This window comes from Grampus griseus, assembly GCF_964374135.1.
Source record: "Grampus griseus genome assembly, chromosome: 9".
Lineage (NCBI taxonomy): Eukaryota > Metazoa > Chordata > Mammalia > Artiodactyla > Delphinidae > Grampus > Grampus griseus.
Genome location: NC_139003.1, coordinates 98700629 through 98715764, shown reverse-complemented (window position 1 = coordinate 98715764; position 15136 = coordinate 98700629). Strand labels below are relative to the sequence as shown.

Below are 15136 nucleotides of genomic sequence, written 5' to 3'. Positions count from 1 at the left end.
AATGCTTTTAATAAGAGTAATATTGGCAGGTGCTGAGGGCACAGGAAGAGGCATAACCTGCCCTGAACCAAGAGCCATACAAGGCTGACTGCACCTGCCTGGGGAGGGGCCAGGCTGGGTGACCCTTGTGATCACTGTCGTCTCTCTCTCTCTCTCTCTCTCTCTCTCTCTCTCTCTCTCCCTCCCTCTCTCTCTCTCTCACACACAGTCACAGCAGCTGAGCTAAGTACTTTGTCCTGTCCTGCTCAAGTTCAAAATTCTTTCCCACTACCTTTCCTCCCTTTGCCTAGGAAGATTTGTATAAACCAGCATAACTCTGGCCTTGTTCAGACATTTTGCCCTTTGTGACCAATCATGTACAAGCTAACATGCCTCACAGAACAGAGCACCCAGAATTCCATGCTGTCCTCAGAGCAGCTGGTCTGGGTGGAGAGCATCCTTAGGGAGGTCGCCTGCTCATTGTGGGGTGGAGGCCTCGTGAGGCTGGGCATGCCCCATCCCATAACCAGTCCTGTGACCTATGAAAGAAATAATTCCCAGAGAAAGATGTGCCCACAGAATCAAACCAACAGATAAGTGCAAATACTTACATGTAATAGGTTGGATAGAGTCCTTCAAAATACCAGCAATGCTTTTTGGCCTCTGTGCACTGGAAATAGAAGGAAGAAAAGCTTTGTCAGTGAAAAGTAGTTTGCATATTGTTGAGAAGATCCCATGAAAAGAAACAAGGAAGGATGAGTGAATGCAGCTTAAAGCGTGAGAAGCAGGGGTTGGGGGGACGATGAACTAGAGGGAGATCCATCCCCAACATGACTTGTTATTTCTTCAAAATTTTTAAAAGAGAAGAAAACATAGGAAAACATCTATTTCCCTATAATTTTTCTAGCTTTTCATAGCTCTAAATACAAGGGGTGGGGGGACTTCCCTGGTGGTCCAGTGGCTAAGATTCTGTGCTCCCAATGCACGGGGCCCGGGTTCGATCCCTGGTCGGGGAACTAGATCCCACATGCCACAAGTAAGAGTTCACACGCCGCAACTCAAGACCCAGCAGGCTGCAACGAAGATCCCGTGTGCCACAGCTAAGACCCAGCCCAGCCAAATAAATAAATAACTAAATGGGGATGAATAATTCATTAAAAATGCAGATTAAAAACAATCCATTCTTAAAAATTCACATGCTATGACACTTCAAATATCTAAAGAATGATAGAAGTAAATTATTACAAAGATTTCACCCAATTTTTGGTTTTGAAAGACATTTCCCAGAGTCTTAACATTTCTAGACCTTTATATTTCAGAATACAGCTGACCCTCGAACAACGCAGACGTTCGGGGCACCCACTGTCCACACAGTTGAAAATTCGCGTAGAACTTTGGTCAGCCCTCCGTCCCCACAGATCGTGTAGTGCTGTCGTATTTACCACGGAAAACAATTCAGGTATAAGTGGATCCATGCAGTTCAAACCTACGTTGTTCAAGGGTCCCCTGTCTTCCAAAAGCCATATTCAAGTCGTTGATTCCCCAGTGGGCACCCTCGTCTGCCAGACTCTGTGAGGCAGAACTGACCTGACACATCCGCAGGGGCCCTGCCCTTGATCATTCCCAGGGAGGAGAAAGACGGAAGAGGGGGACAAGGAGAGACTTCCCTGTGTTTTCCAAGGAAGTGGATGCTGAACTTTCTGGAGGGGAGGGCAGGGCAGAGCAGGTGCGATGCCACCCTGAAGGCTTCAGTATCTCAAACACCTGACAAGTAAGAGGAAGCCAGTGGCACCAACTGCAAGTGAGCGCTCCAAGCAGAAACGCTCTGACCTAGCTGAGCAAGGCTCTTCTAAAATTAATCCACTCATGCCATCACTTTAAAAATACACGACTTCCTACCTCCATGATCCATGTTCATCGGTCCCTACCAGCAGGAAAAGGCACAGTGAAAACAAAGCTTTCTTTGGGCAAGGCAGGGACGAACTGTCTTGTCCAGCGCCTACCCCTGCAGGAGTATGGTGATGTCCTCCTGCCTCAGTCTGCCTGACAGCTGTAGAAGTTCAGAAACAGACCCCAAATCTATTGCAGAATGCCGAGGGAGAAGTGAGTTCAAATGTTATGTGTTGGACTTCCCTGGTGGCGCAGTGGTTAAGAATCCGCCTGCCAATGCAGGGGACACGGGTTCTGAGCCCTGATCCGGGAAGATCCCACATGCCACGGAGCAACAAAGCCCGTGCGCCACAACTACTGAGCCTGCGCTCTAGAGTCCGTGAGCCACAACTACTGAAGCCTGCATGCCTAGAGCCCGTGCTCTGCAACAAGAGAAGCCATGACAATGAGAAGCCCGTGCACCACAACAAAGAGTAGACCCCGCTCGCTGCAACTAGAGAAAGCCCGCGCGCAGCAATGAAGACCCAACACAGCCAAATAAATAAATAAATATATTAAAAAATTGTTATGTGTTATGCTGGCTAAATTAGATGAGTTATGAAAAGAGCATGAAACGTGGGATTTTAAAAATATATATATGCTTTAAGACACTCAGAAGCACATTCAGGCAACCTGAAGTGACCCAGTTTTATTAATGGAAAATGAGTTTAATTTAGACTAGGTTAGCTCTTGTCCAGTTCAAGAAATGAAGTTCAGACAGCTGAAGAAATCAATTTATTTTGGCAAGGAAGAGCAATTTCAGGTCTCTGCCCTAAATTACAACTCATTTCACTAGAGTCTTCTACGATAAACTGAGAAACTGGGTCTTATTTCCAGGTGGCATTTCCAACGTCTCTTCTTCATTCTCCATCACCGCTAGAGACAGACACACTTTCTTGGAATTTGACACTCAAGTTCCACACACAGTCAAGAAACGGTGCCCCTGATGCCAGTCCCGAAGCTCAGGACACCAGAGCCCAAGTCCAAAACCCCTCCCTTGGACTTCCCTGGTGGCGCAGTGGTTAAGAATCCGCCTGCCAATGCAGGGGACACGGGTTCTCAGCCCTGGTCCAGGAAGATCCCACATGCCGCAGAGCAACTAAGCCCATGCACCACAACTACTGAGCCTGCGCTCTAGAGCCTGCAAGCCACAACTACTGAGCCCACGCACCTGGAGCCCATTGCGCTGCAACTACTGAGCCCGCATGCCACAACTACTGAGCCCACGTGCCTAGTGCCCGTGCTCTGCAACAAGAGAAGCCGCCACAGTGAGAAGCCCGTGCACCGCAAGGAAGACAACGCAGCCAAAAATAAATAAATAAAAATTAAAAAAAACAAAACCTCCCTTCCTGCTGCCCTGGCCACCCCAAAAGGCATCTCAACGGAGACTCAGGGCAACGGGCCCAGATTTTTTTTTAACTCCACTCTCCCCGGCCCAAAGAGATTCCCTAAGTGCCATCACGGAGCTCCTACACAGGCCACCCCTTTGCCAGGAGTGACCACATGGAGGGAGCTGGGATTAACGCGCACACGAAACTTACAAGGACACCCTCTCCTCCTGGGCCCTCAGATGCCAAGGTCACTAGCTCCACCCACTCGCGCTCAGACCTCCCACAGTCTCTTCCCAGCGTTTGCTGGGGTATCCAGTAACTCCACTGGTGCTTGTTTGTTACTCTTTCTCAGTTCTTTGCTGATAACCTTTCACCATTTTTCACTAAGCCACTCAAGTAAGACCAATTTTTAAAGTATGAACCCCGTTTGTTCCTTTATTAGAGATTCTCTTAAGAAAATGTTGCGGCCATATTTCCTGAGAAGAGAAAAATCCCTTTTAAACTGAGCTGCTTGAAATTTGCTAATATCCAGGCAAGGTCTTCACTACTTTTGGACGCTGGACTTTTTACAACAGCTTTCCTGTAAGGAATGTCGATACCGTAGCAACACGTATATATGGTACCTCACAAAAGTTAACACATTATTATACCATTTTAGAGCTGGAGAATAGGAAGAACGCAAGTCACATTTCATGAATCAACTGAAAAACAGTGAATGAGGACTGGGGAGCTCTGATCCTTTCCATTGCTGAGTCTCTCCTCCAGTAAACGCTGGTTAACTGCACACCGGTGTCCAAGTCGGTTTGCACAGCATCCGAGAGGCCTCGTGCTAAAAATGGAGATTAGGTTCCACAGGTAGGAAGTGCAGAGGGAGATTCCTGCTGGAAACCACCCAGGATGAAGAGCCAGTTCCTGCCAAGTGAAAGTCCACCAGCAGAGCCACAGTTAGCCTACCGATTGCAATTTCCAAATCAGCATAAACACCAGGATTCCGGGCAGAGCCAGACAGCTTGGAACTTTGCAGATGTGGTCAAAATGGGAGTTTGTAAAGGATGAGTGACGCGGGGCTTTCCAGAATACTGCCCAACAATGCTGGGCTGTCAGAGGCAACACCACAGGCAGGCAGATGGCAGCATGGGGAAAAGCAGACAGAAGCACTGTGCCAGGTTCCACGGCACAGGGGCCCGGATGAATCCACCCCACAGAGGAAGGATGGATTAAAGCCTAGAAAACTGGGTTCCAATCCTGACTGCCACTCACCAGCCATGTCGCCAGTTAGTCCGGATCTCAGCTTCCTTACTTCTGAAACAGGACAGATCGGTGCTTTGTGACCACCTAGAGGGGTGGGACAGGGCGGGTGGGAAGGAAACGCAAGAGGGAGGAGATATGGGGATATATGTATATGTACAGCTGATTCACTTTGTTATAAAGCAGAAACTAACACACCACTGTAAAGCAATTATACTCCAATAAAGATGTTATAAAAAAGTCAAAAATAAATAGAACAGGACAGACTCTCCTCCCTGCTGAATGTATAAGACGGCTTTATGAAGTAACTGAGACCGCACATATCTAAATGCCAGACCGGGGCATAGCTGACTAAATGCCACAGCCACCGTTAGCAACTCTAGCCCGAAATGCACACCCTGAAGCCAGCTTTCTCAATTCTCTAGAACAAATGACTTCCAAGGCTCATTTTTCCCATGACCATCTATCATTTAAGCAGAAGCCATGCTTCCGAACCTCCTGAGAACAAAGATTCTAAATATGTAATACCTTACATTTTGGAAAACTCTGTGGTATGCAGTTTTCCAAAATCTCCCTAAAAACAATAAGCCCCTCTCCAAAAAGACTTTGAAAAGTAAATAAGGGGGGAAAAAATCAATTTCAGGGTTTTACGTCTACCCCTAAAAGTAGCTCTATGCATTCTGCAAAGATACTACCGTGATTTCTCAAAAACTGACCCTCTACTGAAACAGAAAATACACTTGTTAGGAGAGGTCAGGTCGGCTACTTTCTGTCACTGACTGGGCGCCCACAATAGCCAAGATGCTCTACCACGTTCCGGGCAAACGGCAGGCCTTCAAAGAGCTCGTGATGTGTCTAGTGGAAGCACTGATAGCACAAGCATCTATTTCCTGAAGAGAGTGTAAAGAGTAGCGACATACAATTTACAAACTATTAACAAAGCAGAATCTGTGGAATTGTGAGAGAACATCTAGTGTCAGGAGAAATCCAAGTGAGGGAATGTAAGCTTTAAACTGGAAAGGCTTGTAAGACATCTGTACTCAGGAAAGAATCCCAGTGGCCTGTTATTGAAGGACTAGGATATCTATAAATGTAGTTAAGCCCTCCTAAATATAGTTATCCATAGTTAGCCAAGATCTAAATAAGCCCCAAAGAACAAATCCTTGCTAATCCCAAATAATAATCGTCATGCTGACATAAATTATTCTACATCTATCTCTACTGCCTATAGGAAGAACCAGGATGCCACCATTTAATAAAATAGTACATCCTTTTTCTATTCCAAGCTCAAAGAATAGCTGTACCACAATTCTGATCGACTCTGAGAGAAGTGAATCCACCTGTGACTTTGGGACACGTGGTAGTCAAGAGCAAAGTCGAAGGGATTCAAAGCACGGAGGATTTTATCTAAATCCTACCCTTCTTCCTTCTGTTCAGTGGCAGTTTAGGTGGGATCTTTAAATGAATAGCAAACTGGCAAACGAGGGCTTCACTAACAGAACTAATCCCACCCACACCTGGAAAGTAAGGATCCTTATTTTACTTATTGTGGTAATAACTTTAGCCAGTCTGTCCGTGGGCCAGTAAGCCCACAATCTGCTCTGCCCCAAGAGAAATCAGCCCGACGACTCTCTCCGCGCTGTGCTGGGACAAGGTGCTGCTTTCACATTGGTCAAAAGCTGAACTCAGATGCGCCTTGAGATCCGGCTGCGTTCAGTTCAGCCCAGTTAGCATGGGCTCCACACTCTGCAGTCTGAAAGAGGGAGCCTCCCGGACGCTGGTGGGTTTTGTGCTCAGGACCAGGGACAGAGGCACGAGGCGTGGAGAGGCCTTGAAGTCTGATCAAGAATTTATGGAGGGAGTGACAGTTAATTATCTCAAGGTCTCCGAATTTCAAATAATAAATAGGAATGATCATGCTTTAAATTCCTGTACTGGAATTTAAATCAATTCCCTAAGTGTTTATTACTTAATCCTTGGGTTTCTGGACATTCATTTTTTTCAGGAGCACATTTCCAAGGAACCGTGGTTTTTTTGTGTTTGTTTTGTTGTTGCTGCTGTCTTTAGAAATAAGAGTATGAGGCTGCTCATAAACATCATTTATTAAAGGAGAAAAAAGCAGAGAAACTCAAGAAAACAGAAATAAAGAATCTTCCAGTGTCTTACAGAAGAAACCACATCATAAATGGCCAGCAAATAACCAACAGAGAGGTAGCACTATCTACTAATATCCTGAAGATCTTAGGGTCATGGAGACTATAAGACATAAGTAGTCCCAGCTGCATAGCCCTGAGAAAATTCTGTGAACTCCCATAACTTACTCTAAATAAAGTCTCTGCTTTATCTGCTTTGGTTTTTCATAAAAGAATGGTAGGAGAGCAGATTTCCTCAAGTTCAATTAGATCACCAAAATTAAAAGGAAAATAGAGGAAAGCATTCAAATAGAATAAGACTAATGCCCTTAAACAATAAAGAGCTTATATAATCCAATAAGAAAGGATAAAAATCCCAATAGGAAAAAATAAAAGTGATAGAAATGAGAATTCTTCAAAGAAGAAACACAAAAGATCAATAAACCTATTTGAAAAGATGCAGTTCATTAGTAATCAAATAAATGTAAATTATAATAGTATGGATTTATATATCAAATTATTTAATGAAAAAGAAAAAGACCTAGTATCTACAGTTGATGAAGGCATGAAGGAAAATACATATCACATGATACTGTTGGAAGTATAATGTCTCAGGAGGACAATTTTTCAATATATGTCAAAGAACCTTTGAAATGTACATAACTTAAACAGGGTTATTAACATTTATCCCTTGTCCATCATTGGATGAATGGATAAAGAAGATGTGGCACATATATACAATGGAATATTACTCAGCCATGAAAAGAAACGAAATTGAGCTATTTGTAATGAGGTGGATAGACCTAGAGTCTGTCATACAGAGCGAAGTAAGTCAGAAAGAGAAAGACAAATACCGTATGCTAACACATATATATGGAATTTAAGAAAAAAGAATGTCATGAAGAACCTAGGGGTAAGACAGGAATAAAGACACAGACCTACTAGAGAAGGGACTTGAGGATATGGGGAGGGGGAAGGGTAAGCTGTGACAAAGCGAGAGAGAGGCATGGACATATATACACTACCAAACGTAAGGTAGATAGCTAGTGGGAAGCAGCCGCATAGCACAGGGAGATCAGCTCGGTGCTTTGTGACCGCCTGGAGGGGTGGGATAGGGAGGGTGAGAGGGAGGGAGACGCAAGAGGGAAGAGATATGGGGATATATGTATAACTGATTCACTTTGTTATAAAGCAGAAACTAACACACCATTGTAAAGCAATTATACTCCAATAAAGATGTTAAAAAAAAACCATTTATCCCAAGGAAATGATATTAACAATTGTGAAAAAATGTTATTAATAAAAATTGGAAATAACCAAAATTTTCAGAATATGGGTTTGGCTAACAATATTATAACACATCCAAAAGACATTGTAGAGAAGCATACAATAGCACGGGAATATTTTGCTAAGAAAAATAAAGTCAGTAAAATAGTATATCTAAGATAGTATATTTTTGTTATACATCATAGGAGAGAGAAAATAACATGAAAAGATATATTTCAAAATACTGATGATAAATGTCACTTTAAAAAGCAGATCATTTGCGGTCCAATACAGAATTCGAGAGTGGATATAAAGAGATATTGAAATTAAGGAAATATAATTGGTTGACAAAAGTAAACGTTATCCAGGTAGGAATTAAATAAGAAGTAACAGATAAGCAAAGTTTGTTAAAAAGAATATACAAGGCCAGAGGGGGTTACTGAAACAAATACTCACGTAGTCAGTAATTAAAACCGTATTTATAAAAATTTTAACATCATGGAAAATGCTCATTTTATGCAGTCAGTCTTAAACACATTACATATACTTGATTTTAACAATATAAAAATAAATATTAATGTATATTCATAGGAAAAAGAATGGGACTATATATAAGCTTAACTGTATAGTGTTATTTTTGGACAGTGTGATTTCTTTTGGGTTACTTTACAAATATCTCTCCGTTGAGCCTTAAGTTCCTCTAACAATAATCAGAAGCTGTTGTGGTAACAACAGGCACATAACCCTAAATTAGTGCAAAAGACAGGATCCCCTGAAGCACTCAAAACAGGCGTGCAGCGCTCCTGTTCACCTGAACACAAGAGTTCTGAAAACCACGTTATTTTGTTAACATAATTATCAATAGAAAGCGTAATTTATGAGACTGTCATGTCATCCAAGTTCCAGCTCAACATGAGGTTTAATTTATACACCACTGCGTTGGAAAAGCCACACTCCTCCTGTGCTTCCCTCACACACAATGACCACACTCACAACACATCTGATGCCCGATGTGCGTGGGCTTCCCCCTCACCAAGCAATGCTCCGACACCAGCCGGGGGTCCTACACTTCAACTCCATCTGACACTACCTGGAGACAGCGTCAGAGCCCACAGGTCAAGGGCTCAGTCCTCCATGACTGCCCTACTCCCCTCCCCTCTCAGACATCAATCGCAAGTCCAGGTTGTCACCTGTGCTTCTGACCAACCAGCTATAGATTGGAGGTTCCCACGACCCCCTCCTTGGGTTCCGTCAATTTGCTAGAGCAGCTCACAGAACTCATGGAAACATTTTACTCACTAGATCACTGGTTTATTGTAAAGGGATATAACTCAGGAGCAGCCAGATGGAAGCAACGCATAGGGCAAGGTCTGGGGGAAGGGCAGGGCACAGTCTCCATGCTCTCTGTGTACCGCTCTTCCCGAATCTCCACGTGGTCACCCTGGAAGCCTGTGAACCCCATCCTTTTGGGTTTTTATGGAGGCTTCATTACACAGGCATGATGCAATCATTGGCCACTGGTAAATAGATTCAATCTCCCGCTCTTGTCCGTTCCTCTGGAGATCTGGGGGTGGACTGAAAGTTCCAATCCTCTAATCACATGGCTGGTTCCCCTGGAAGCAGCCCCCATCCTTAGACTACCTACGGGCTTTCCAAAAGTCACTCCCTTAACCTAACAACAGACACCTTTACAGGGGTATATATTTCTCACTATAAGTCACAAAATCACAACCATAAAAGTCACTCATTTTCTTTCTTTTCTTTCTTTTGGGGGGACTCGAGCTGCACAGCTTGTGGGATCTTAGTTCCCTGACCAGGGATTGAACCCAGGCCCTCGGCAGTGAAAGCATGGAGTACTAGCCACTGGACCACCAGGGAGTTCCTAAAAGTCACCCATTTTCAATGCACAGCTTGCTGAGTTTTAGAAATTTACTCAGCTGTGCATTCAACACCACAGTCAAGTTTTAGAACATTTCCATCCCCCGTAAAAGTTCTCTCATTTCCTTCTGCAGTCAAGTCCAGCTCCCACTGCAGCCCAGGCAACACCAACCAATTCTCCATCTCTATAGCTCTGCCTTTTCTACAAGGTTCAATTAAATAAGAATCATACAACTTATAGTCTTTCATGTCTGCATATGTCCATCAACCTTGCATTTATCGGCAGTTCACTCCTTTTCAGTGCTAAATAGTATTCTCTTGAATGGATACACCACAATTTGTTTATCCATTCATTTGGGTTGTTTCCTCGTTTTGGCTACTATGAATAAGGCTGCTATGAACATTTACATGCAGGTCTTTGTGTGGACCTGTGTCTTCATTCCTTGGGTAGATACCTGGGAGTGGAATTGTTGGGTCAGGTGGCAACTCTACATTTAACTTTTTGAGGAACCTCCTGTTTTCCAAGCAGCCGCACTATTTTACATTCCCACCAGCAATGTATGAGGGTCCAGTTTCTCCACATTAATCATCTGGTATTGTACTGGTATCCCACCATGGTTTTAACCGGCATTTCCCTAACAACGAGGTAGAGCATCTTTTCACACCGGCTCAATTGTAAGGTAGCAGCCACCATTTATGGAGAACCTATTATCCTCCAGGGGCTTTTCATATGAAATCTCATGCAACAGCCTAACAACCCTGGGAATTAGGCAGCTTATGTACTTACAGAGGGGTAAACTATGGGAGAGGTGAATTAACTTGGCCAAGGTTAACACAAGAAGCAAGCAGAAAGTTGGGTTTGAATGAGGTCAGTCGGTTTCTAACGTCTGTGCACGTTCTCTGGCAGTATATAGATGCTGCCGTTTCCTGTGCCACAATGATGCATAATCTCATTCTTTGGGATGTCTGACACATCTCTCACAAGGAGTCAGAATGAGGTTTATTTTAGGCATCATTTCACTGTCTAGAAGAGAACTAAAATGACAATTGAAACCACATGGAAGAGCCCACCTCCATCTCCTTTAACGGGATATTAGGGATTATACTTCAGCTATGTCAACTACCAATTACTGTACCTCTGAGAGCAAAATCAAAACAAAGGTACTCAGAATGGCTGACCTGCCATGAACAACCACAAACCAAGGGGGCCCAAAGCCCGTCTTAGAGGCAAACCACAAAACAACCCCTCGTGCCCTTAGAAGAGAGTTCTCAGCTCCTAAAAATATTCAGAGGTGCAACTTTGGGGCACAAAACAACATGAAATGAATGCATGGGCTGCGGCCCAAAGGGTTTATGTGACAAATTTTCCAAATGCCCCAAAACATAATTCATTCAGAAACTGATGACTAGGAGATTTAATTAGAATGATCTGAAAGCAGTGATAACAGATGGAAATAGCAGTGCCACTGTTATCTGCTGGCAACAAACGAATATAATCAACCTTGGTTATGGGCTCAATTCCAACAGAAGCACTACAGAAAGACCAGACCTTCAATACTCTCCCTAAGGGCCTAATCCAGGAAAGGCACCCCTTTCAACGGCACTGCCCGGAGCTCAAGAGCTGCAACGTGAAGAGGCCAACAGAGCAGCTCTGCAACCGCGGGCCGGGGGGCAGGGGACACGCTGCTTTAATGACCTCATGGGGAGTGAGTGAGAATGTGAGAAAGATACGTTGTTTCCAACCACATCACACAGTCCCCACAAATGGGATAACAGATATGTGCTGGGCCTAAGTCTTTACCGGCAGACCCAAAACTTAACCACCAGACAGAGGAGAAAATAGCAACTTCTCAGCTTGTGTGGAGAGGAATGCCTAGAAAGACTGATTAGTAACAGCAGCAGCTTTGAGAGCAAAAATGCCAGAGTAGGTAAGGATTCCCTAACTTAGGTTGTGTACTGCCCTCCCTCCCTATTCGATTTATGTTTTGGAAGGAATGTGTGTCGGATTGTGTGATGACAGATAGGTTTCTAAAAGTCTGGATTCTAACTGTAAAGAGGACAAGAGAGTGACAAGAGCTGAGGTTTGACGTGGCTCCCCGTGGGCAGAGGCGACGTGACCTACCCCTCACCCTGGGGCAGGAACCTGCAGCCCTTTGCTTGTGCCCCGCAAGTCCCGTCCTGCAGCTTCGACTTACCAGGGGCATCCCCGTGCCGACTCCACAGCAGCCGCCACTCCTCCTTCAGGTCTCAGCTTAAACATGAAGTTCCTCCTAGATCTGAATCTACCCGGGAGGACTCTGCTGAACTGACCACCCCGGTGCCGTCTGAGCCCCATGCGTACATCTCCTGGACTCTCGTCTCTCCAGGAAATGCACAGCGAGCGCAGTGCTTGGCGTTACCTGCTGTCACCACCCTTGCCCCCCCTAAACGGGAGGGCAGGGACGCATCGGCATGACCTCACACTTGGCCCTTGCAGGTACACGGTGCATAATATCTGAGTTTAAAAAGTGAAAGGAAATATGCCCTGAAACAGTCCAGGGCACGTAGTCTGAATGACCTGCTGGCCCACATCTGACAGCGGCTACACGCAGCTGATCTCATGGGGACATCACCGTCTTGATGCTCTGTTTTGGGTGCCGCCTCACCTTTTCTCCTACTGAGGAAGTGGGCTGGGGTGGGCTGGGGGAAAACACCCACATGGAGGAGCAGAACTCGGGTCAAAAAGGAAAGCAATTCTTTAAGTATCGTAGACAGCCATGGCTCTCCGCCCAATGCAGCACATTTCTGGAAGAATGTCAGCAAACTTTTTATAGCTCTGTCTCCTAGCTTGTCAGCTATCATTTCTAATAGCTGTCACTGTGTCCTGCTTTTAAAAATCTGTGACGGAGATTGTTTTGTACAGCTGTTTTTTGTTTTTTTTTTTTTTCCTTAAGGGAACGGAGGATGGAGAGAGAAGAGGAAGACCGTCTGGTGGTAAAAAAGCAAATGCAAGCAGATGACAAATTCCACTGGTGGACTCAGCTTCAATTCTCATGCACTTTTCTCCTGTGCAGTCCTGGCAAGGACAAGGTCCTGCAACAGTTACCTGCAGGACGTGCCGATTCTACTCCCGGGGCGGGCAGCTGTTTGGGAAGCTGGGGCTGCCCACAGCCTCACGCCGCATCTCTGCCTCCGTCTGTCATTCAGAGCCCGATGTTCAGTACTGCCCCCAACTGGCTTTCTGCTTCTGAGTTTGCTGTGCAGTTTCCCCAAGTCTGACCTCAAGTCCCCCACGTGTCTCCATTGTGGCCCTCTTGCAGGTGTCCTGAGCACAACACAGGCCAGAATGCAACGCGGTTCTCTACTGAGCCGGGGACCTCTCTCCACCTGCCACCTGGCACCTTGACCCCGTGCCTGCTGGAACCTCACCCTGGCATCCCAGCAGAGAGCCTCCACCGCCTCTGGCCCCTCGGGCTCCTAGCTGGGAGCAGCAGCGCCACCCAAGACAGCATTCCAGCCCGCCAGGGCCAGCTCCTCCCCACGCACCTGGTCAGCGAGCCTGGTCCGGGGCCGGGAGATGAAGAGCGAGCGCGTGTGGGCTTGCCCGTGGTAAAGGAGGGGATGCGGAAGACGAGGAGAGGCAGGTGGAGACCAGTGGGGACAGGAGAGCCCAGGGCCGCTCCTGCATCCTCAACAGCCCGCATGACCTCCTGCACCCCGGGAGGCCAGGCTCGGGGCGCTGCTGGCACTGCACCTGCCTCCCTCCCTTCTCACGAGACTACAAGGCTCGGGTGGCTACACAGGGCTCTGCAGAGGACAGCCCAGAGGGAAGAGAGCGAGCACACCCACTCCTTGCTTGCGGTTCTCCGGTGGATCCCCATTCATTGCACGTTTCTCTCTTTTCTTCTTTCCTGGAGGTCACAAAACCCTTCCTTCTGAATATAATTTGAGCCTAGACAGGACTGCATACATACGGAACAAGCAAAAGTGGTGGGGCTCAGAGAGCCTGGCCTGTACCGGTTTCCCCAGAAACCCTGAAATGTCTCACTGACAGATTAAAATCCAGACAACCAGGGAAGGTCCTGGCCACGGCCCCCAGCCCACTAGAGCTCCAGTCTCTGCCACTCCATGGCCACCTTCCATCCCCTGCCATCCACCGCCTCTAGAGGGCGAGCTCCTGAAGACAAGTCTAGGTCTTCTTTATCTCCACCTGCAATGCTCTTCCCTGGAGCTCCCATGGTTTGGGGCCCGGCTCAGTGTCGCGTGGATGAAAATTTCCTGAACTTTCAGAAAAGGAGATGTTAGTTTTCTCCTTGGGGCTCTAAATTTTACTAAAATCATTAGCACAAAAAGTTTCATTTGCATTATCTTATTTGGTCCTAAAAGTGTTGTATGAATGGGCAGGCTGCTGAGGCTGGAGGCATGCTTAGCGTGGGGTGGGCCGTCTCATGCTGTGATGGCGGGGGGGGGAACCATCCCTCTTACATCAGGGAGCGTGTGGCACCCACCTGGCAGCTGGTATGAGGCTGTCTCCAAGTGCCTGTGTGCTGTCCCCGTGAGGCCCACTCTTTCACACCCCTGCCCACCCACTGCTCGGGTGCTCTCCTCCCGCAGACCAGGCGCCTCGGGAGTTTAGGGGTCCTGTCACATCCGCCCTGTGACCGCCAGCGTATGGCCCAGGGCAGGGGTTCAGGAAACGCTTTTGTGGAAATGCTCACGTATCCTCCTCCTCTAGTGCCTGCTCAAAAGTTTTAATTTGAGGGCTTCCCTGGTGGCGCAGTGGTTGAGAGTCCGCCTGCCGATGCAGGGGACACGGGTTCGTGCCCCGGTCTGGGAGGATCCCACGTGCCGCGGAGCGGCTGGGCCTGTGAGCCGTGGCCGCTGGGCCTGCGCGTCCGGAGCCTGTGCTCCGCAACGGGAGAGGCCACAACAGTGAGAGTCCCGCATACCGAAAAAAAAAAAAAAAAAAAGTTTTAATTTGATTTGACTAAACACACTGCAGTTTGGACCCCGGCCCTGCTCACTTTCCAGTTAACACCGAGGCGACACTCTGCGCAGCGAGGACAGACAACTTGAAAGCCCAGCGTGCTGTGAGGGTTGCTGAGGGAACAAAGAGGGACAAGATCCCGGCGCGTCTCCAAAAGAAGGGCGAGAGTGATGGGAAAGCATGTGACACGCGCAGGATTGAACAATAAGACTGATGTGAAAACAAAACACCGCTGGTGGAGGACACCGGCCGGGGTGCTGGGGAGAGTGACGACAGGGCAGCAGTTCTGACGCCTGTCGGGGCAGGGCGTCAGCAGCAGGAAAGGCACGCTTCCCCCCAACCCCCGTCCGGGGTCAATGCAGGCACACCGCACTGCTCCCCGCAAGACGGGAAATGCACTAACTCCC

At 46.9% G+C, this 15136-nt stretch overlaps 1 protein-coding gene across 1 annotated transcript in view; it reads right to left on the bottom strand.

Annotated features, from left to right (window-relative positions):
* The window catches only part of VOPP1 (VOPP1 WW domain binding protein), a gene marked incomplete at both ends in the record, with an annotated part of 87379 nt that overhangs the window by 38471 nt on the left and 33772 nt on the right, over positions 1–15136 (bottom strand). The window contains one exon of the mRNA XM_082662124.1: positions 591–649. Coding sequence (XP_082518250.1) covers positions 591–649 — 59 coding nt within the window. The remainder of the gene's footprint in view (positions 1–590; positions 650–15136) is intronic.